The 24449-nt window shown below is 40.5% G+C and overlaps 1 protein-coding gene across 1 annotated transcript in view; it reads left to right on the top strand.

Moving 5' to 3' along the window:
• Window positions 1-24449, top strand: part of PPP1R9A (protein phosphatase 1 regulatory subunit 9A) — a 2260036-nt gene that overhangs the window by 1918417 nt on the left and 317170 nt on the right. Inside the window, exon 13 of the mRNA XM_044065941.1 lies at window positions 13980-14265. Coding sequence (XP_043921876.1) covers window positions 13980-14265 — 286 coding nt within the window. The remainder of the gene's footprint in view (window positions 1-13979; window positions 14266-24449) is intronic.

Genomic DNA, 24449 nt, shown 5'->3' with positions numbered 1-24449 from the left:
AACTGTTTTATTATAAGTGAAATACTTGGGAATATATAGGTATGTCTTTCAAAACAATCAAATTTCAAATATACTTGACTCAGAACATGTTAAACACAGCTGAAGCTCTCCCTCTCCCCTTGACACAGAACATTACACACAGCTAACACTGTCCCTCTCCGCTTGACACAGAACATGTTGTACACAGCTGAAGCTCTCCCTCTCCCTCTCCCCTTGAAACAGAACATGTTACACACAGCTGAAGTTCTCCTTCTTCCCTTGAGACAGAACATATCACACACACAGCTGAAGCTCTCCCTCTCCCCTTGAAACAGAACATGTTACACATAGCTGAATTTCTCCTTCTCCCCTTGAGACAGAACATATCACACACAGCTGAAGCTCTACCTCTCCCCTTGACACAGAACATCTTATACACAGCTGAAGCTCTCCCTCTCCCCTTGAGACGGAACATGTCACACACAGCTGAAGCTGTCTCTCCCCTTGAGAAAGAACATGTCACACACAGCTGAAGCTTTCCTTCTCCCCTTAATTGACCCGTTCCAATGTGTGACTCACAAGAGACCACAGCTGTGTCTCTTGTGAGTCACACATTAAAACACATCAATTAAGGAGTCACACAGAAGTCAGAACAGGTCAGTTAAGGTTAATTATCTGTGAGCTGAGGGGTGGAGATAGGAACTAAACTTTCTCTTTAAGGGGTAAAATAAAACATTTCAAAGCTTTATTGGAAAAGCTCACCAAGACTCACTTCCTGTGAGGAGAAGGTTAGTCTGCTTTTGATTTATTGTATTTTGTACTACTTCATTACCTTCTTCTATTTTGTATACTGTGATTTGTTTTCTTTACACTGTGTTTAACTTGTATTCTGCTTTAAATTGCATATTAAAACTTGGAAAGAGACCACAGCTGTGTCTCTTGTGAGTCACACATTAGAACAGGTCAGTTAAGGAGTCACACAGAAATTAGAACAGGTCAGTTAAGGTTAATTATCTGTGAACTGAGGGTGGAGCTAGGAACTAAACATGTTAAGTTGTCTATCTCGCCTTCATTCTTGCTGGATGGGTTCGGAGCCGACCTCGGCTCTGACTCGGCCACTCTAAAAGCTCGAGAGTTGGTTCCACCGGCTCGAGGCTCCCCTTATATCCCACAATGCTAGGCGGTATTACCTCAGATCTCGTTTGCCGCTACAGCTATCGAGACGTGTTGCTTTAACCGGCTTCAGGTGAGTGTAGAAAATAGTTTAAAAAAGTTACTAAACCCCTTTAAATTAGTTTTCCATACAATATCCCCTTATTTAAAGGATTCTTTATCCCTTCTTCCTTGTTCTTACCCTTTTTTTACCACAAGAACTTATAGTTCTTCCCTTAGGCCTTCGGGCCCTCCCATTCCCCTTTGGAGTGTGTGTGTTTATTTGTAGGGACTTTTATAACTAAACTATCTAATTTTATTTAGTTTAAGTTAGAGTATAGTGTAGTCGGTGTGTTTGTGTTTGGGTGTGATTACACTTGTTACTTAAATGTCTAAGGATTCGAAGGTCTCGGGCTTCAAGAAGTGTGACTCGTGCTGTCAGAAAATGTCTCTGACAGATGGTCACACTTCTTGTGTGTACTGCTTGGGACCTTTACACCTGCAGGACTCTTGTGCTGTATGCCATGGCTTCAGCCCTAGAGTCCTGCAGGAAAGAAAGAACAAGCTCATTTTACGGGGCTTGCTAAAGCCTGAGGGTCCCCCGACTGTGTCTTCGGGCAAACCTTCTAAGGCTTCTAGGTCTTCAACTCCAGCTACTGAGTCGACACCTAAGACTTCGAAGTCTACTACAACATCGGCTCCGGCTGGAGCCGATAAGACTCGAACTTCTATTTCAGTGGTTCCCTCGGCTCCGGCTGGAGCCAAGGTATTGGAAATATCTGAGTCGGCTCCGATCAGACCATCGGAACTGACATCTAGGAAGAGGTCCAGGTCACCGTCCCTTGGCTCCGTTCATTCGGCTCCAGCATCTCCCTTGCTGTCTGAACGGAGCCATAGATCTCACTCCTCTAGATCATCGAGGCTATCCGACCATGACCTTCAGAGGGTAGTGAGTCGACTGCTTAAGTCCGAGGCACTGGCCCAAATGCTTCAGAGCCCGACTCATCAGTCGATGCTTAACCCTATCTCTCAAAATATTCCTCCTCCGACTTCCTTGAGCTCGAGCCGGGCGTTGAACCGAGACTGTGGTAGCGCCGAGCCGATACATTTGTCTTCGGCCCGTCGGCTCCAATTTCTTCCTTAGAAGAATCTCGGCCGAACTTCCTCGGCTCGAGGGGTGAGTGGCATCAGACCCTTGTCCGACCCGCTCTCCCTCTCGGGCGCCGCTCTGGTGAGTTCGGCTCCGACATCGCCTCGAGCCATCGCTGTCGGTGCCGAGGAGGTTTTCAGCTTTTCGGAGCGGGACCTTTGGCTCTGCCTGACAGAGGTGCCTTCGAGGTCATGCGGGTGTGTTGGAACCGGTTCAACACCACAGTCGGCTCCGTCCCCCCTCTTCGGTGCCTCAGGTTATGTCTGCTCACTCCCTCATCCCAGACCGCAAAGAGCCAGCTCCTCAAGAATCCCCTGTGGGATCTCATCCTCTTCGAGGCCTCTCCTGAATTGGCAGGAGCCCCTAGGAAGAGAAAGTGCAAGAGGAAGCACATAGACTCACCTGAGTCTGTCACCTCTGACACGGATTTAGAGGATTCCGAGGGTTCCCCGTTCCCCTTCTGAAGATGTCTCTTTGCGGACATTCTAGAGATCCTGAAACAGAGGGAAATTGGCCAGCCCTTAACCCTTCGGAGGATGAATCTGTATATCTTGAGGCGTTTGGCTCGCCCTTCCACCTCCTGGGTGTCCCCTTGACCCCCTCATGCAGGTGGTAGCTAAAGGCTTGGACGGCTCCTGACTCTGTGGACCCCACCGCAGGAGACCTTCAAAGTTTATCACAGCACCAGCAGATAAGCAATTTCTGACTAAGGGAGTTTCTGTGGATGCTATGGTGGTAGCTGCCGCCACTAAGAAGGAGCTAGCTGATCCTTCGGTGCCTGTCCATCCTCCTAACAAGGAATCTAGGTCTATGGACAGGTACGGGAAGCGGATGTTTTTGTCAGCGACCTTTGCTATGCGTTCGCTGAACTACCTCTGTCATTTCACTCGTCTTCAAAGAGACTTGATCAAGGAAGCGAGTGAGATGTTAAAGGATCCTACAGCTGCGGGTTTTCAGGACAAGATGAACACTCAGCTGGCTACCCTAAATTCTATAGCTAACTCCTCCATGCTCCTCCTTTCATATGCGGCTGATGGAGCGAGCAGAGCCGCAGGGACAGGTGTGGCCTTACGCCGGCATGCCTGGATGCGGCTATGCAATTTTGCGGACCCCTTTAAAACGTCTTTCACTAATTCCCCGTTTGATGGATCATCCCTCTTTGGTCCTCAAGTGAAAGAAACCTTGACGAGGTGCGAGACTGATGGCAAAACTCTTTCTGCCGTCGGAGTCCGTTTTTCTACTCCTTCTAGGCCTTACCCCAAAGGCCAGAAAAGTGGAAAAATATGGTTCCGCAAACAATCTCAAGGGACTTTGCCTGACACACAGAGTCGGTTCCCCTCCAGAGGCAGAGGGGGGAACAATAATGGTAGACGTCGCCCTAGAGGCAGGGGGGGTCCGCAGAACCAGGGCAATCGAGAAACCTTTTCCGATAAGCCCTTCCAGCATCCCTGAGGTGTTGCCCGACTGTCCACCTTCGGAGGCAGTCGGGGGAAGATTGTCACTGTACCCAGAAGCCTGGCGATCCCTAACTCAAGACAAGTGGGTACAGTCCATCATTTCCGAAGGCTATTCCATTCCGTTCTTTCGCATGCCAAATCAATCGAAAAATCCCTTCCAGATGTTCCACCGCTCAAAGGGATCAAGCAGCGTTGGAAATATCAAAGTTGCTTGCAAAAGAGCCATTCAGCCAGTGCCAGCAGACCAGCAAGGATCCGGAATCTACTCCAAGTTCTTTTTGGTTCCAAAGAAAACAGGGGACTGGAGACCCATTTTGGATCTCAGTATCTTGAACAAGTCTGTCAAGAAAACAAGATTTCGGATGGTCATGCTACAATCCATCCTACCCCTATTGGGAAAGGAAAACTGGATGTGCTCTATAGACCTCCAGGATGCGTACTATCATATAAAAATGAACAGACGCTCCAGGAGATTCCTCCGCTTCAGGCTGGGGACCAGTCACTTTCAATTCAGAGCCCTGCCCTTTGGACTCACCACTGCCCCCCGGGTGTTTACCAAATGCATGGCAGTGGTAGCTTCTCACCTGAGACGTCAAGGATTCCAGGTGTTTCCATACTTAGACGACTGGCTCCTCACAGCTCCTACCAAGCATCTTCTTCTACTTGCCAGAGACTACACCTTTCGCATTTTTCAAAAGTTAGGTATCTCAGTAAATTGCGAAAAGTCTGTTTTGTTGCCTTGTCGTGTTATTACCTTCATAGGCGCAAATCTAGACACAGTCAACATGTCTGCGAGACTCACAGACCAAAGAATAGCAGACATACACAAACTGGTCTCCCTTCTCTTCCACAGCAACAGAGTCAAAGTCAGATTAGTTCTAAAAGTACTGGGGATTATGGCGGCTGCTATCCCTCTACTTCTATTAGCCAGATTTCACATGAGAATCCTTCAATGGATGCTCTTCACACAATGGTCGTACCAACAACTTCCGATGTCCCACACCAAAGCATGCAAGAATTATCTTCTTTGGTGGATTTCTTCCCCCCAGCTCTTCCTAGGAAGACCCTTTGTCCCTCCCCCTCCGGTTGCTACTCTGACAACGGACGCCTCCCTGATCGGGTGAGGGGGGCATTATCAGGGCAGAACAGTCCAGGGCATATGGCAACCAGACGAACGCCACTTGCATATAAATGTTCTAGAGATGAGAGCAGTGCTTTTAGCGTTGCAAGCCCTTCAAGACTCTCTTCCCTTGGGAACGATAGCAATTCAGACGGACAACATGTCTGTAGTGTGGTATATCAACAAACAAGGCGGAACCAGGTCCTACCCCCTATGTCGAGAAGCACTCAGACTGTGGCAATGGGCGATTTCTTCTCAGCGGTTTCTGATAGCAACACACATCCCCGGGAAGTCCAATCTTATTGCGGACAAGTTGAGCAGAGCTATCCTCATGCCTCACGAGTGGTCTCTGAAAGATTCTATCTTGGAGAAAATTTTTCTCAAGTGGGGTCAGCCTTGCTGCGACCTTTTGCTACTCCCCAAAACAGCAAGTGCAAAGATTATTTCACCCTCTTCCGTTAACAGGCCAGCCCAGCAGAGACGCTCTAGTCCAAGTTTGGCCCGGGGACTTCTGTATGCATTCCTCCTTCCCACTAATCTCTCAAGTGATACAGAAAGCTATCGCTCAGAAGGCCTCATTGATCCTCATTGCTCCTTACTGGCCTCGACAGGTTTGGTTCCCCTTTCTACATCAATTTCTGTTGGAGCAACCTTGGCATCTGGACCTAGTTCCAGATCTTTTGATCCATCAGTCGGGTCAGTTACATCGCTCCCCTCTCTGAACCTCACTGCTTGGTTCCTCCAGTTCCAACCTTAGCCAGGCTTCCTCAAATATCTCACTCTGTTCGAGATATTTTGATAGCTTCCCATAAATCTTCCACTCGGAAGATTTATCTGAGTAAGTGGAAACGTTTTGCCTATTGGGCTCAAGGAAGGGACATAGATCCTTTCACTGCTCCCATCCAAACAGTCCTTGATTTTCTAGCTGAACTTTTCCATACAGGTTCATCTCCTTCTACTCTTAAAGTTCAATTGGCAGCTATATCTAACTTTCATGTGGGCATCTCAGATTCTGCCATCATGTCTCACAAGCTTTGCAAAGCTTTCTTGAAGGGAGTTTTTCTTCTTAAGCCTCCTATAAGAACTCCTCCTCCTTCTTGGGACCTTAATTTAGTTCTCACATCTTTGATTCTTCCCCCTTTTGAACCTGCAGCTTCCTGTTCAATGAAATTGCTATCCTGGAAGACTCTCTTTCTGATAGCCATTACTTCAGCTAGAAGGGTCTCAGAGCTTCATGCACTCAGCAGTCGACCACCGTATCTGTTGTTTCATAAGGATAGGGTATCCTTACGGACCAATCCATCCTTTTTACCTAAAGTAGCCTCTGCGGCAAATCTAAATCAAAACATAGACCTCCCTGTGTTTTTTCCTAACTTTTCTAACAGGTCTGAACAAAAATTGCATTGGCTAGATGTTCATCGTCAATTAAGGTATTATTTGGACAGGACCAAACAGATCAGAAAAACTGACCAGTTGTTTGTCTCTTATGCAGAAGGCAGAAAGGGCCTTGCAGTTTCGAAGGTATCACTCTCCCGATGGCTAACATCCCTGATTTCCTTTGTGTATGAAATTAGACACCAAAAGTTGCCTAACAAACCTAAGGCTCATTCGACTAGAGCTTTGGCTACCTCTATAGCTTTCCAAGACAGGCTGCCTATTGATACCATTTGTGCAGCAGCTACATGGGCTACTCCTCACACTTTCATTTCTCATTATAAGTTGGATTTAGCTTCTAGACATAGAGCTAATTTTGGTTCCACTGTACTCAAGAGTCTGTTCCGATAGGCCATCCGGGACAAGGTGCTAGGGACGCGGTCCCATCCAGCAAGAATGAAGGCGAGATAGACAACTTAACATATAGAAGTTATGTTCTTACCATAACGTTCCATGTTAGTTGTCTTCTTCTCGCCTTCTTTCTTGCGTCCCACCCTCCTTCCCCCTAGCCTGGACAGACCTAGAGGAGTTTGTTTGTAACCTCTCTTTCTACCACCTCTATTATATATATGTATATGCTATACTATGCATATATTCCCTCATCAGGTTTCAGGTCACCTTCTTCCTTTCCTTTTATAGAGGTGGGTTTTCCCATTTCCAGTAGTTCTGGATTTATTATTGGCTGGGCCTAGCTTACAAACGAGATCTGAGGTAATACCGCCTAGCATTGTGGGATATAAGGGGAGCCTCGAGCCGGTGGAACCAACTCTCGAGCTTTTAGAGTGGCCGAGTCGGAGCCGAGGTCGGCTCCGAACCCATCCAGCAAGAAAGAAGGCGAGAAGAAGACAACTAACATGGAACGTTATGGTAAGAACATAACTTCTATTTTCTATTTAAGGGGTAAAATAAAACATTTGAAAGCTTTATTGGAAAAGCTTACCAAGACTCTAACACAGCTTCCTGCGAGGGAAAGGTTGGTTTGCTTATGATTTCTTGTATTTTGCATTAATTTATTGCCTTCTTCTATTTTGTATACTGTGATTTGTTTTCTTTACACTGTGTTTTACTTGTATTCTGCTTTGAATTGCATATTAAAACTTGGAAAGAGAACACAGCTGTGTCTCTTGTGAGTCACACAGCATTTATTTCTAGTTGCCTGCTCATTATGTTAATTTGACCACATATCTCCTTCCCTCTCCCCTTTCACTGGCTGCTGTGAGACAGCCAAAAATTATCATTTTGTGAAATCACTCCCCTTCAACTATTTAAATTTATTGGCTATCTCTCTGTATTCCATGGAGCCAGAAAACAAAAGTGCCCACCCCCTTTCAATCTACCATGCTCTTTTAAAATTAGTGGCTCTCCACTTAGACAGCAGAAACTTTAATTACAATCTTTTTATATTTGCTTAGTGCACACTGCAGTGTTTATAATATTAACCCATTCTTTCATCTTGCCTTTAAACATCTATTGCAAGACCACCAGTTATTAGAGAGCCCACATTCTGCCTTTCAGTAGTCATCATCGGATTATGTCTTCTATATACTCATGGTGAGAGAAGGAGCATAGGGACATTTTTTTCCTGGAGACTGCTGATCACTAGAAAGCATAATAACTGCTTCGTAGGTGTTAGCTTGGAAGTTGTGCTTATATTCTGCTTCTGGTGAGAGAAAGAGCAGAGTGCATTAATTTCTGACTGTTTCTGGTTGGACAGTGAGTGCATGTGCTTAATGTTCCTGATTGGTCTGGTTGCTATTCAAGGCATCTACCAGGAAAAGGCTACAACTAGCCTACAGCCCCTTACGTCATCTGGAACAATACTGTGGATCACCAAGCAGGCTGTGATCTGCTTTTCATCTTGGGACTGGTGCTAACGTTTGGCTTCTGGTGAATAGGAGAAGCAAAGGAGCATTGTATGCCAGCCGAGTGAAGCTGTGGTGCGACCAGCACTAGAAGTATCCAAGCAGTAGCCATTCACATGACTCCACTCTTTTCATCATTCTTGAGAAGCTAATTCTTTGTTTTCAGTAAGTACAGCTTGATTTGTTTCTAACTTCAGAATATCTGCCTAAATACTTCATCCTTACATTTTCAGGGTCTACTTATTAGTTTCCCTCAACTGTTTGGCCATGTCCTGTACAGACACAGACACCCTGAGTGACATTTTTCCTGTAAAAGCACAACTGAAATTTCCCCAATACCTAGTTGCACACAGGACTAGTTTGCAGTGACAAGCATCGTCCCCAGAGTTGCAAACTGAATACTTCTGACATTGCTTTATATTCTCACTCCAGCTATCTAATCAATAAAAAGGGGTGTGTTGCCATGGATATGGGCATCCTGAGGCAATGTAGAAATTGCCTCATGTTTACTGACAACCAGTTAATTGTCAACAAACTGATATGGTATGTGAGAGATGTATTTACACAGTGCCACTGGAGGCAAAGCTCTCACATAAAAGTACTCCTAATGTCAATAAGGTTGTCAGTAGTACATACACAATTCAAAACAAACATATAGACCCACATATGCTGAGGCACTTAAATGTAACCTTCCTAAACTACAAAGACCTCCTAGACAAAGTACACAAAACAAATACCCTCAGCAGCCCCAAATGCACTCTTTTAAAACAATGCCCACATCAACACATAGAGCCACATCTCATGAAGCATCTACCTCTAAGCTCATAAGGCAAGCTACCACACAATCCAACATTCTGGTCATTGGAGACACCATTGTGAGACACACTGATGTCCCTCTCACCAGGCTGAGTAAGGAGAAAGTTATGGTCAGTTGCTTATCAGGGGCTAGGATTCACCACATTACACATGCACTGAGGTCATTGGACCACAAATACCAGTATGATTCAGTCATAGTCCATGTGGGAGTAAATGACCTGAGACTTACATCCCTAGACTATGTGAAGAGAGACATCATAGAGCTCTCTTAATATGTGTGTCAGGCTGGTATGAGAATAGCACTGAGCTTCCGTCTTCAAGGATGATGACACAATACGAACAAAATATGATAGACTTTAATAACTGGCCTAGTTTCTGGTGTCATTCTAACGGGGTGCAATATTTGTCAGCGTGGAAGGAGATGGTCAACAGACCATGCTGCTTTGCCAGTGATGGTCTGCACCTCTCCCCTCTAGACTTTCAAATAATAGCTTAAACATTGTCTTCCCCCATAGTGCCTTTTTTTGGCAATGCCAAACTGAAAGAACTTCTGACATAGCAAATCAAAACCAAGAAAATCTAAAGATATTACTGCTCAATGCTAGAAGTCTAAACAAAAATCTCCACTCCCAGGAAGCTCTCTTCATCCTAGAGAATGCTGATGTCTGTGCAGTCACTGAGACATAGTTTAAAGCCGTGGAGAGCACACTAACAGTGCAAGGTTATAATGCCTTCCACACATTTAGACCAGCTACTACACAGACAGGGACTACAGGTGGAGGTGTCTCTACTTACATTAAAAAAATATATACCTCAAGGCTGGTCAAACAGGACAATGCACTTGAGTTGCTCCATGTTCATATCACCATAGGCAAAATCCAGTATCACTTCCTTGCCAGCTATAGGTCCCCCTGTATGACTCAGGAAACCAATATCATGTATTTAAACTTATTAGAAACACTAACCACCCAACCCAATACCATATTCATGGACAACTTTAATTACCCCACTATTAACTGTGAATTCTATACAACACCAAACATACAGGCACAGAGATTCCTGGATTTTGTAAACACAAACTCCCTGAACAAGATAGTCAATACACCAACCAGGGGTGCAGCCATACTGGATCTGGTCCTCACTAATATGGGAGAGTGCTGCACACCCATTACTGTAATGTCTTCCCTGGTAAGGTCAGACAACAAAATGGTCTCTTTTGAAGTAAAAATAAAACCTGGACCCCCAGCTAAACCTGGAATATTCACAAACTACTCTAAGGCTAACCTCCTTCTATTAAGTGATAACCTGGCAAAATTTCACCCTGAGAACACTGCTGCCTAAGCAGAACTGTTCACAGAAACCCTGTATAAGCATGTTAATAGCTGCATGGAGGCAGCTGTACCCACCAGGAACAAGTACAGAAATAACTCAAAAAACAAGTCACCCTGCTGGAATCACAACATTATAGGCTGTATAACAGAAGGAAGAAAATCATGGCAGAAATTAGGAGATGCAGCACCCAGTAGGATAAAATCACTCTCATCAAACTAAACAATCATCTCAGAGGACAAATAAAGTCTACCAAAGCAAATTTTGAGGTTAATTTGGCTTCCCGGGCCAAGGACAACCACAAGACATTCTTTATCTATGTCCGGAACATCAAAGGCAATACAAAATTGTGTACAGAGCTCATTGTAAATGGAGCCACCTATACTGAGCCAGAAGATATAGCAAATCTACTGGCCGATAAATTTAGTTGCAACTTTACCCCACTCTCCTCCCCCCTCAACCTTCCCTAAGGAAATACCATCAAATGTAACCCCCTCTGCTATCACTAGCAAACAGATCCTTAATGCTCTCTCTAACGCCAAGAACACTTCATCAATGGGCCCAGACAGTCTCCCAGGATGCCTTCTAAATAGCATGAAACATGACCTATCAGGGCCTCTGGAATTGCTGTTTAACTATAGCCTCCAAACAGGCTTCATGCCTCATGAATGGAGAACAGCAACAGTCATCCCTCTGCACAAAGGTGGGCTGTCTACAGACCATGGAAACTACAACCCCATAGGTCTCACTAGTTTTATATGTAAAGCCAAGCCATGGAAGAACTATCATGGAAATGATCAATAGTGATACATTAAACCTCCAGATACCAGACCCAACCCAGTTTGGTTTTGTCAAGGCAGATCATGCCTACTCAACCTGGTGGACGTCTTTGAGAAGGTCACCAAAGCAATGGATGAGGGCAGAGTGGTTCACACTGCCTACCTTGACCTGGCCAAGGCATTTGACACAATATTCCACTTGGGCATTTGTGACAAACTCAAGAGGTTAGATACAAACCTATATGTCACCTGGTGGATAGCCAAATGGCTCACAGACAGGACCCAAGAAGTTAGAATTGTGGAGTCCACCTCTCAAAGAGCCCAGTCACAAGTGGAATCCCTCAGGGATCAGTCCTTGGACCATTCCTTTTTGGCATTTACTTCTCTAAAGTCAAGGTCAATGTCAGTGGCCTCTGACTGACTAAAGTTGCAGATGATTACAAATTAGGAGCTGTCACTGAATCCCACACTGACACAAATGTTCTTCAGGAAGGGCTGACACAGACAAACAACTAGTGTCAGAGCCATGGACTAAAACTAAATGCCAAGAAATGCATAATAGCGTCCTTTGGGAAGTCATCCACCCCTGGTAACTATCATATTGACAACACACCCCTTAGACTTGACCCAGTAGTCAGGGACTTAGGGACACAAATAGATAGTAATCTAGACTTTGACCATCACATGTCTACAGTAGTGAGGTAATCATTCTATGATGCGCAACTTATGCACAAAAATATGGTATCTAAGTCTAAGAAAGTCATTGTTCCACTGTATTCGGCTTCATCAGACCTGTCATTGAGTACAATGTCCCCTTTGGTATGTACCAAACCACGCATATCCAACAACTGGAATGTCCATAGAGGTTCCTCACTAAAAGAATACTGGTACAATGTCCTATGCAGACCACCACAAGGCTCTATTCCTGTATTCTGTATCCTACAGGCTTTTGAGAGGAGATCTATACCTGACATACACGGCATTGTCAGACCCCACTCTGATTGACCTCCTGCATATCCGCAAATCAAACGGCACCAGAATTATTCATTCTAATGACTTGAACCTTGCCTGTGATATAAATAGGACCTGCTGGAGAGACAGGTATGTATCCCAGAGATTACCCTGTCTCTGGAATAGGCTCCCCATCCATAACCCTAACCCAATTCAAGTGCAACTTGGACAGTTGGATAAGGAACAAGAAATTCATCCCTGGTTTGGCACCTATCTCTCTAATGGACACAGGCAATCTGTAAATGGTTAATCTCCTAGGCTCCTGCTTACACTTACCAAGGGTATCAGAACTTTTCAGAGATTTGGAATGCATGGCTATGCTTAAAAAGCCCTTGTGGTCATTAGCTTAGTAAACACCTATGAATGTATGAACTTATAAAGAAAAAATAATAAAAGAAATAGAACTGTTTAGTTAAATTCTTTGGTGTTAATAACTTGTCCTCCTGTGCTGATAAATTGTAAATATTTTTAAGCATGAATATAAACAATGTGTGTGTGTAAATAATTGATTTAAAGTTTTGTAAATGATAATATAGCACACCTAGTCTTTTTGATAGGTGCTGTGGGATCTTTTACTATCACCTGAACTGCCACTAACTCAAGCATATGGAGCCTCAGTTTAATGTTTCATCTGAAGATTTTAGAAACAGAAAACCCACTTTAATGGAGAGAGTATAATTACTGCAAAAGGAAACAATAAGGACAACATATTTGCACATTATCTTTAAAACTTTTAACTAAATATAAGTCATTTAACAAGTCTAAGTCATTTTTATAATTGGCTGTGTAAGTCAACTTTTACATGCCTGTGAAGTGTAAGATGCAACTATTTTATCCATGAATTTAATTTATAAAATAATGTCATATGTAGGGGGTTGTAAAACATTAAGTTGTAGGCAAAAAGACACACACACACACACACACACACACACACACACACACACACACACACACACACACACACACACACACACACATTAAAGCATTAGTTTACTTCTAGCCATTTTTAAGGAAGTAGTGTCAAGTAAATGTATACATATGCATACCTGCACAAACAGGCATTCACATTTTCACTGATTCTGTTACTGTCTTAAATGAAGGCTTCTTAGTATCACTGCCCTAGTGGTTTTACTAGAAAAGTAACATTGCAACCTCTGCTGTGGTATACCAGGAGTCTATGGGATTCACTTTCTAATGTGAGATCAACTAGCATAAAGTTTAATTTGTGGCATTCACTGTTCTTAGAAGAACCAGTACATCAAGACAGAGGCAGAAAAAAAGTTTTCAAGTTATAAAATTCATAGCTCTGAATTCAATTTGATTGATATAGACTGATTACAGCCTCATACACAAAATATCATTATACGCATGCAGATAGATGCACATTTATCCTGTTATAATGGTGGTGAGTAGTAGCTTAAAATAATCACATGATTTAAATAGTATTTTGTTGTATGTTTAATGTGCAGCAAGACTGTACTTAAAAGAGCAAAAAAAACGTTTTTGAGAGTTACTGTCATTGGACTAGTTATACTGTATGAACAGATGCAAACTGTTTTATTTAAATATTTTGAAATGGATACTCTGTGCTTTTTTTATTCTCTGTAGCATAGCATTTATGTACAATGTAGAATGCTCTGTTTGAGTTTAGACTGTGGCTGAAAAGGGTTGAATGACCAGTCCATGTACCCGGTTTACAAATTAAAGTAAAAAAACTAAAATGGTAAGGTATTTTGTTGGTTAATGCTTCTTTTGGAGAATGGATGCATGAATATCTGTTGTTAGTAACTCTCGTAAAGAAAAATTAAAGTATGAATTGCTATGATACCTGAAAGGTAGTTATTTTTACAGCCATGGTACATTATAGTATTTGTTTGCTTTCACCAACAGCCTTCTGATGGCTTCGGCAGCCCTCTTCACAGTGCCAAATCTCCCCTTCCCATGTCCCTCCGAACCAATTCACCAGCTTCAGATTCTGGTGCCTCTTCCTTGTCCCCACTTGCCACCAGCTCAACATTTTCATTTGAAAACGTTGCTGAAAATCAAGATGAAGAACACCTACAGAGCAGAAAAGCCTCGTCATTTGATACCTTTGGAGACACTCCAGTTTCATCTCCTTCAAAGTCCTGCCAAAGCTCAGAAACATCACCTCCTCAAGACTCCAGAAAAAAACATGGTAAGTAAGTAGAAGACACACATGATGACAGCCACAGTTTTGACTCTACTATTAAGGGCAACTCATGCAGTTATTTTGGGCGTGCTCCAGAAAATAAATAAGCTGCCTCTTTGTTAAGATCAAAATGCAATAGAAGAAAATTAATTCATCCCACCAGTCCTTTCATATGTTTGTGGTTTGTGTTGTTAATCGGAACAAATGAGTGGCAGAGTGCCACAGTGAGTAGAACTGTTGTCTCATAGCAAGAGGTTCAGCAATTCAGTTTTGAGATGTGCTTTCTGTGCAGAGTTTGCATGTCTTAGCTGTGTTCGTATGGATTTTCCTTGGATGCTGTGGTTTCCTCTCATATCCCAAAGACATATGGTGGATTGGTGACACTGCTTGTGTGTGTGTGTGTGTGTGTGTGTGTGTGTGTGTGTGTGTGTGTGTGTGTGTGTGTGTGTGCGCATGTGCATGTGTGTGTGTGTATGTGTGTGTGTGTGTGTGCACGCATGCGTGCATGTACGTTTATATAAAAGCAATCAAACCATCTTAACTTCACATTTACAAACATGATAGGATATGTAACATTGTATGTAATCTATAATCTGAGCAACATTCCATACATTATTCAGTTCCTGTCTTCTCTTAACCTAATTCCTCCTTCAAAACATTTTTCTGCATGTATTATTCCCACAATTTCCATTTTTTTCAATGTAATTTACTCCTACCCTTTTAAGATCCCACTCCCTGCTGTTTTATATCTGTTACAATATTCACTACTTCAAGTATAGTTGATTTAGGTTTTGATTTCCATTTTCTAGTAACTGCTCTTTTTGATAGCCACCAGCATTAAACTTAACAATGCCGTACTATGTCTATGCAGTTCAGATCCTTTTTCCCAGCTGAAAAAAAAAATATTTCCTTTGTTACACTCATTTGGTCGCCCAGTATTTCTGACAGAACCAACTCATTACATTTTCAGAAAATATGTTCCCATTTACCCCTTTCTTCCCTATAACATCTCCAGTGTTTGCCATCAACCTGAGGAAAAAATCTTTGGAGTCTGCTTGTGGTATAAAAGTATCTGTGCTAAAATTTCAGGTAAAAAGTCTTAAATCTCCTAAACTTTGTTGCATATTTAGGAGGCATACTTATGTCCCCACATTGTTTCTTTGTGAGTTGCATATCTTATCTGTCTTCCCAATCCAGTCTGACCGCTTCTGATTGATTACTATAGTTATTGTGCAGTATTTTATGTATAGGTTCATAGGTAGGTACTAGGCTATTCGCCCTAGGGCCTATATAAGCCTAGCCAAAAAGGTACCCTGGCTTTCGCCACCCAAGAAAATTATGTTCCTGTGCCCCTGTCAAGCAGAGCCACAGAAGTGATCCCCGGGGCCCTACTATTTATCCCTTTTTAACTGCAGCTTCTGTTCTAGATTCAGTTAAAAGCTTAACAAGTGCAGGTCTTTCATTTAGGATCCCCATTTCCCTTTCTGTTTGTCTATACTCTACTATCAGTCCCTGATAGGGTAGGCAATCACTAGCCTGCAATCCAAATGTATTCTTGGTCTCTTCCCATTCTGTTATCTTTCCTTCTCCAATTATTTTTTCCCAATACCATGGTTCCATTGCCAGTTTCCTCCCAGTATATTCCAGCCCCCTCTTGTCTATTCTCTTTACCTGTAATTGCAGTCATCCGTATTGGCAGACTCTCCTTTCTTCATTCTTGTGTTGGCTTAGTTCTTAGTATACTTTCTGCTACTTTATGAATATAATCTCCATGACTGTTGTTATTCTGCTTAATAAACTATGACCAAAATCCCATTCTTTCCTTATTTCTTGAATTAATTCCCTGCTTCATCATCATTCCATTCCACTTTGACTTGTAGCTTACTGCTTGTATTATGTATAAGAGCCTTAACTGTGTACCTCTAAAATTTCCTTTCAAATCAGGTAATCCTACACCTCCTTGTTCTGTTGGGAGGATCAGCTTATCTCACTTGAGTCTTGCCCTCTTCTCCTCCCAAGTAAAATTTTTCAACTCTTTATTAGTTATTCTTCACAAATTCTCCTCTGGTTGATAAAAATTTACCTGACCTGTGTAAAAAATTAAAGGGGCTAAAAACATTTTTACTGCTTATATCTTGCTGTCCATATCCATATGCAAGAGCTTCTATTTTCTCGGTTTTTGTATTATCTTCTGTTTAGTCTCTTCCCACATATCCTAAACTGCCATAGCCGAATCCTTTTTAATCCATATCCGTAAGTAGTTCATTTTATCATGTCCCATAAATACAGGTATTGCTGGACCAGTTCATGTGTGTGTACATAGTTTATAGTGATAGCCTTTCCTTTATCTTTATTAATTTTATATCTCCCCAAATCCCAGAGCTGACTCAGAATATCCCATAACACTGAGATGTCCTTTTCTGGTTCTGTCACGTACAAAATAATATCATCTGCAAATAAAGTGAACATTTCTTAACACCATACTAATTATACACTTGAATTTCTGAGTCCCTCATTTTATTTCTCAGTGGCTCTAAATGTAACATGAATAGCAAACTGGAAAGAGGACACCTTTGCCTGATTCCTCTCTTTAGACACACCTTATGAGAGAGGAACCATTCCACTGTGATTTTTGCCTCCAATCCCTCATAAATCCTTCTAATTAACCTTATTGCATCAGGAAATGCAAATGCTTCCATTGCTCTACTCATAAAATCCCAGCTTACTCTGTTGAATGCTTTCTCTGCATCAAGACCCACCAATAACACCAGTATTTTCTTACATTCTGCATCCCTCTGGACCACCATTGTTCTGTTAATGTTGTGAAATGTTTGCTTCACCTCCACAAAACCACATTGGTCCAAATCTGTCAAGTTTGGCATCGCCTTTGCCATTCTTTTAGCCATTATAGACATAAGCAATTTGTAGTCATGGTTTAGAATTGAAATTGGCCTATATGAATCTGGATCAGCTGGGTTTTTACCATCTTTAGGTACTACACCCACCACAGTTTTTTTTGTAGGGTGTTGTGCCTCCCCTCCTTTTAAAATACTGTTGTACAAAACTTTCCAGATCGTTATCACTTTCTTCCCTCCTAACTTCCAAACTTCCATCAGAACACCATGTATTCCTGGAGACTTTCCTGTAGATTAGTTATACATCACAATTTTTATCTCATCTCCTCCTATCTTAAATGCTAGTTCTTGAGCCTCATGTACCTCTAACTTTGGCATATTTAAGTCTTTCATAAATATTTCCATTTGTGCTTTTTCTTTATTTCCCACTTTTTTGCTTTACTCATATTTTCATAAAATGTCTGTAATGCCTTTAATATCGCTGTAGGATCCCTGGTTATTTTTCTTGTTATTGGCTCCCTAAGTTTGGAAACAACTCTTTTACGTTCTGCTGTATACGTCAATGTGCCAAACGTTTTTGGGCTTCAGTGTTATTATCAAAAACAGTTGCTTAACAGCAGTCTTTCTAAACTCACGCATATTATCCAGGTACTTTCTAGGTATTTTCTCTTTAGCACTCTGAAATTGCTCCTTATCTTGTTCTATGAGATTCCTCTTATTTTGACATGATTTAAACTTTGTCAGCCCATCGGAATAATTCTTATTACTTCTTAACCAGATCTCTTTTTCTTTTATTTCTGCCATATTTTTAAACTCCACTTTCATTTTATCTTGCTCACTAGCTATAACGTCTGGAGTACTTTCTATCTTCCCTAATAACTCTCAGATAATTTCCATTACCCAGTCCTTAAATTCCTCTCTTTTTACCAGGTTGGTGCAGAAGTACCATTGTCTCATCTTTACTTCATTGCCTTGCATTTTTGTCTTAGTAATTATTGTCTCGTGATCTGAAGTAGCTATTGGCTATGTATCAAAGTTCTCAATTAAATGGACATGTCCCTGTGAAATATAATTTCTATGAAATCTAGCCTAGTTATTGTACCTTGGGGAATAATATGTAAATTCTGTCTGAGTTCCAGCTACTGACTTCACATCTTTCATAACAAATATTTTCATAAATTTTATCAAATGCACCGTTCAAAACATCTACGTCCTGTTCTAGATAAGAACTATATGGCCTTAAGGGATTCAAAACATTTTTTGAATGACCTTTATGATTATATGAAGCCACAACCTAGACATCTGAAATACTACTTTGTGACTTTGGATGTTCAATCATTGTTTACTATGATTCCTAACAACATTTGAATTGAGTATGTAAAGAACTATTTATCTAGATATAGTGAATCTAGTCAACAATTAATTAATTTGATTTGTCTATTCATTGAAATAGTTCTTAACAATAATGTTTTTATGTTTGATGGAGTATACTATCTACAGAAGGATGGCGTAGGTTTGGGCACTTCTAGTGGAAATAACTATGCCAACATGGTTATGGCTATGTGGGAGGAAGATCATATGTTTAGGATGGATTGGTTTCAATGCTTTGTCCCTTTTTATCACAGATTTGTTGATTATCTGTTTTTTGTGTATACATGGAACAAGGATGTTTTGAAGAAATGTTATGATTGCTTAAATACAACAACCACATTCTTAACAGTTTCTGTTACCTGTTCTGATGTGAAAATTAAATATCTAGATGTTTATGTGCATAGACCTGAGAATGGTTCCATTGATGCAAGGATTTTTAGGAAATCTTGTGATAAGAACACATTTTGCAGAGAAGTAGTATGCACCCTACACATATATTTAAAAACATAATAAAGGGGAAGGGATGAGAGCCTCCAGGTTAAATGCATCTGAAGAGGGATTTGTATCTGAAATATCTGATCTTGGAGATAGATTAGTCATGAGGGGTTACAAGGAAGTAGAAATAAATGATGTATTGAGTATGATTCCTTTGTTGAGGAAGGATGTTGCACTGCCTTATTTTTCTGAACATTACAATTGTCCCCCACAAAGTAGAGTTCATTTGAATAAAATAAGAAAGGTTGACATCCCTATACATTATACATGTGATATTAGGGATATAATAGAGATCATTAATAAACACTGGAGCATTTTAACAGCAGATCCAAAAATAAAGGAAATAGTGAGGGAAACACCCCACTTTAGATTTAAGAACAAAAATGTTTGAAAACAATGTTATACTATCCAAGAGAACCAGTCAGTAATAAACATGATGAAAACAATGTTATACTATCCAAGAGAACCAGTCAGTAATAAACATGATGAAAACAATGTTATACTATCCAAGAGAACCAGTCAGTAATAAACATGATGAAAACAATGTTATACTATCCAAGGGAACCAGTCAGTAATAAACATGATGAAAACAATGTTATACTATCCAAGAGAACCAGTCAGTAATAAACATGATGAAAACAATGTTATACTATCCAAGAGAACCAGTCAGTAATAAACATGATGAAAACAATGTTATACTATCCAAGAGAACCAGTCAGTAATAAACATGATGAAAACAATGTTATACTATCCAAGGGAACCAGTCAGTAATAAACATGATGAAAACAATGTTATACTATCCAAGAGAACCAGTCAGTAATAAACATGATGAAAACAATGTTATACTATCCAAGAGAACCAGTCAGTAATAAACATGATGAAAACAATGTTATACTATCCAAGACAACCAGTCAGTAACAAACATGATGAAAACAATGTTATACTATCCAAGAGAACCAGTCAGTAATAAACATGATGAAAACAATGTTATACTATCCAAGAGAACCAGTCAGTAATAAACATGATGAAAACAATGTTATACTATCCAAGAGAACCAGTCAGTAATAAACATGATGAAAACAATGTTATACTATCCAAGAGAACCAGTCAGTAATAAACATGATGAAAACAATGTTATACTATCCAAGAGAACCAGTCAGTAATAAACATGATGAAAACAATGTTATACTATCCAAGAGAACCAGTCAGTAATAAACATGATGAAAACAATGTTATACTATCCAAGAGAACCAGTCAGTAATAAACATGATGAAAACAATGTTATACTATCCAAGAGAACCAGTCAGTAATAAACATGATGAAAACAATGTTATACTATCCAAGAGAACCAGTCAGTAATAAACATGATGAAAACAATGTTATACTATCCAAGAGAACCAGTCAGTAATAAACATGATGAAAACAATGTTATACTATCCAAGAGAACCAGTCAGTAATAAACATGATGAAAACAATGTTATACTATCCAAGAGAACCAGTCAGTAATAAACATGATGAAAACAATGTTATACTATCCAAGGGAACCAGTCAGTAATAAACATGATGAAAACAATGTTATACTATCCAAGAGAACCAGTCAGTAATAAACATGATGAAAACAATGTTATACTATCCAAGAGAACCAGTCACTAATAAACATGATGAAAACAATGTTATACTATCCAAGGGAACCAGTCAGTAATAAACATGATGAAAACAATGTTATACTATCCAAGAGAACCAGTCAGTAATAAACATGATGAAAACAATGTTATACTATCCAAGAGAACCAGTCAGTAATAAACATGATGAAAACAATGTTATACTATCCAAGAGAACCAGTCAGTAATAAACATGATGAAAACAATGTTATACTATCCAAGAGAACCAGTCAGTAATAAACATGATGAAAACAATGTTATACTATCCAAGAGAACCAGTCAGTAATAAACATGATGAAAACAATGTTATACTATCCAAGAGAACCAGTCAGTAATAAACATGATGAAAACAATGTTATACTATCCAAGGGAACCAGTCAGTAATAAACATGATGAAAACAATGTTATACTATCCAAGAGAACCAGTCACTAATAAACATGATGAAAACAATGCTATACTATCCAAGAGAACCAGTCAGTAATAAACATGATGAAAACAATGTTGCATAACCTTGTAGGAAATGCAATTATTGTCCTTTTGTAGACAATAGTAGCTGTTTTGAACATCCCGATACAGGATACAAGTATGTATTCAAGGTAGATGCTTATTGCACCACAGAGCATGTTGTTTATTTGGCACACTGCTTACTGTGCAGAGCAGTCTATGCTGGTACAACCAACAGAATGTTAAAGGATAAGATAAGGGAACATCTTTATAATATGCAAACGTGCTCCATGAACAGTGCCCTATCAAAACATCTCATGAGTACAGATGAACAACATGTATTTAATTTCCTGGTCATAGATATTGTGAGACCTAACCTATGTGAGGGTAACATAAGAAATATAACTGAGACTACAGAGGTAAGATGTATCATTAGACTAAGGGCTGACCAGGGTAAGGGGTTGAATGAAAAGACTTCCTTGAAATCTATTTTGAAAAAACAAAATCTGAGGAACTAATTAACTAATTAATTAATTATTTTTTATTCATCATTTATATTTGTATTTTTATGTTTTTATATATTATGATCTTTGTTTTACAAGTTTGAATTAATTGGTATGTGCTTAATTGTTTCATCATTATGTTTTTTATGCAATTTAATGTTGATTGGTTAGGACTAGTTTTAATTTGTTATATATAAATCTACTAGATTAATGGATGTTATGGTCTGATGAAGCTGAGTTGAAAGGACTTACCATTTGTAATTTACTGATCGATTTTATTCCTTTATTAAACTTTATGTTTTATGGTTCCTTTGACCTTGTGTTATTCTGCTGTTGTTATTTTTTGTGTTATTTTCACAAATTTCTTTGGAAATCTACCCTTTTTTTATATTTTCCCTTCTAGGCCCCCCCCCAATATATCCTCATTATTGAAAATCTACTCCCCATCTATAAGTAATATTCCCTGTTGAAAGCTGATTATTTCTCCCAATGTTTTAACCTCCAAAATAGCATTTTTAGAGGTGGAATATAAATACATGCCAGTGTAATCCTCATCCTTGCCAGTTGTCCCTTATTACTACAAATCTGCCATTATTAACTTTCTTTCCTCTTCTTTCACTACTGGAGCACCTCTAGTAATTAATATAAGTGCTCTTCTTTTCCTTCTCCCTGCTATTCTGCAGAATATCCATCTTTAAACCCTTGATCAAATTCACATGCTCAGTTCTTTCCAAACGTGTGTCCTGTAGCACTGCTAGTTGCACTCTGCATTTCTTAATATAATAAAGTATTATTTTCTTTTTGCCTATATGGGAAGTATCACTATTTTGGTAAGAAGTCATCATTCCCACCTTATATATATATATATATATATATATATATATATATATATATATATATATATATATAGTAGCTTTTTTTAAAATGTCTAATTCCAGCTTTTGTGATACATGCACCCATTAATGTTTGGCAAGGTAATCCTTTAAACATTTTTTTTCTTATCATCGACATTGGAACCTATATCATATTTTACAAGACTTTTTTGTTTTAACAAAAACCTTCAAACACAAAAACCAAACAACACCTCCAGAACATCCCATAACCTATTAATGTAATACAAAAACATATAACTGTGTACGTCTCCAAATAATATTTAACCTTCCTAATATGAACATTTGTGCCAAATAGCTGCTAACACAGGCCCTAGTTAATCTGAAATTGAAGATGTTCATCGTGTTTCACTGTTACAGTCATCACTGTAGGGTTCTTCCTGCTGGCAGGCAGCCCTCAGTCGGCCAGAATCCCAAAGTCTGGGTCCGGCGACGGCTGTTCAGTCATGCTCCCTGACATCAGAGCGCCAGGAGTACAAAGCTGCCAGCCGACGCCAGGTTCTCCAGTCTTTCTTGCCATGCGGTGGAAGCAGTTCACAAGTGCCAGTCGGCTGACACCTGTAATTTTTTCATACTTCAGTTCGAAGACTTACTTCTTCTTTTCAAAGCTAAGTACCCCGTTGGGGAAACTTTTTTCTTGCTCCAGTCCGATGTCAGAAAAAGTTAATAATTGTATTTCTTGTGGGAAGCAAATACCTCATAAGGATTTCCACTCTTACTGTATTCCTTGTTTAGGCCCTGACCATGACGTAGCTAGTTGTCGGTTTTGTGCTAGATTTAACCAACGTACGATTAAGCTGAGGTACGGTTTTGCTTTTCACAACTTTGGCAGGCGATTTAATTATAAAATGTCGTCGGACACGCTTCCGACTACCAGAGTTCACAAACAATGCAAGGATAAGGACAGGCCTCCGAGGTCCAAATCAGACGACGGTTTACAAGCAGAGCCAGCTCCAGGTTCGGCCGTCGTCAGTGAGGCGCTTTCGCAGCCCCTGTCGTCGGCCATTTCAGAACCGATTGCCGAAACGGACTCCCACGAGGAGCAAACTAGGCCTTTGAGTACTCCAGCTGCAGGACCTTCGGACAATGCTCCCTCGGATGGGTCCGGAGCCACTGTGCAGGTACCGGCTTCCAAGGGGGTTTTCCGGCCTACACAGCTTCTGATTAAGGCAAAACCAAAGACAAAGGCGAAGACTCCTTCTAAATCAAAGACACCAGCCCAAGCCTCTTCTGATCCGGGACCCAAATCTCAGAAACAGCTGCTTAAAATGGCGGAGGACTTACTAACCATGATTAGAGGTTCACATCCCCCTCCAGACAAAAGGCCAAGGCAAGAATTGGATCTTGAATCCTCTGATCAGGCATCTATTTCTTCAGTGTCTTCCTCTGAACAGGAATATACTTTCCCTCCTTATGAAGATTCTGATGCTGAGGAATCCATTCCATCAGCTTCTCCCCCTGAGGATTTTTCTTTTGGGGAAACTTTACATGACATGAGGGAACATTGTCACTGGGAAGGACAGGAGTACTCTGAATCTAAGAGAAGACTTAGGGATTTCCTTCTTCTTCCCCAACATAGACCCCTGGCTATTCCTCCTATTTTGAATATTGTGGATGATGCTTTTTCTGAGGCTAATTTAACTCCTGACTCTTTTCCTCCAGCCCCTGCTAAGCCTGACAGATATTACAGGGTCCCTGACTCCCACCAGTTCCTTTACAAAAATCTTGCTGCTGATCCAGAAACCATTTCTCAGGGTCCAAAGGGTGTTAAGGCCGCCTCTGCTAAAAACCCTATTCCGACAGATAAAGATTCCAGAGCTTTGGAGAGATGGGGCAAAAAAGTGTACACTTCTGCTACTTTATCTATCAGGGCTTTAAATTGCCAATTTCATATGCTAGAATATCAGCAATTCCTGCTGTCTGTTATGAAACAAAAGCTAAGTACCATTTCTGCATATGCAGATAATAAG

The sequence above is a fragment of the Protopterus annectens genome, chromosome 3.part0 (assembly GCF_019279795.1).
Source record: "Protopterus annectens isolate FY-2018-M chromosome 3.part0, PAN1.0, whole genome shotgun sequence".
NCBI classification, from domain to species: domain Eukaryota; kingdom Metazoa; phylum Chordata; order Ceratodontiformes; family Protopteridae; genus Protopterus; species Protopterus annectens.
Note: the sequence above shows the minus strand (reverse complement) of the source record. Positions and strands in the feature narration are given on the sequence as shown.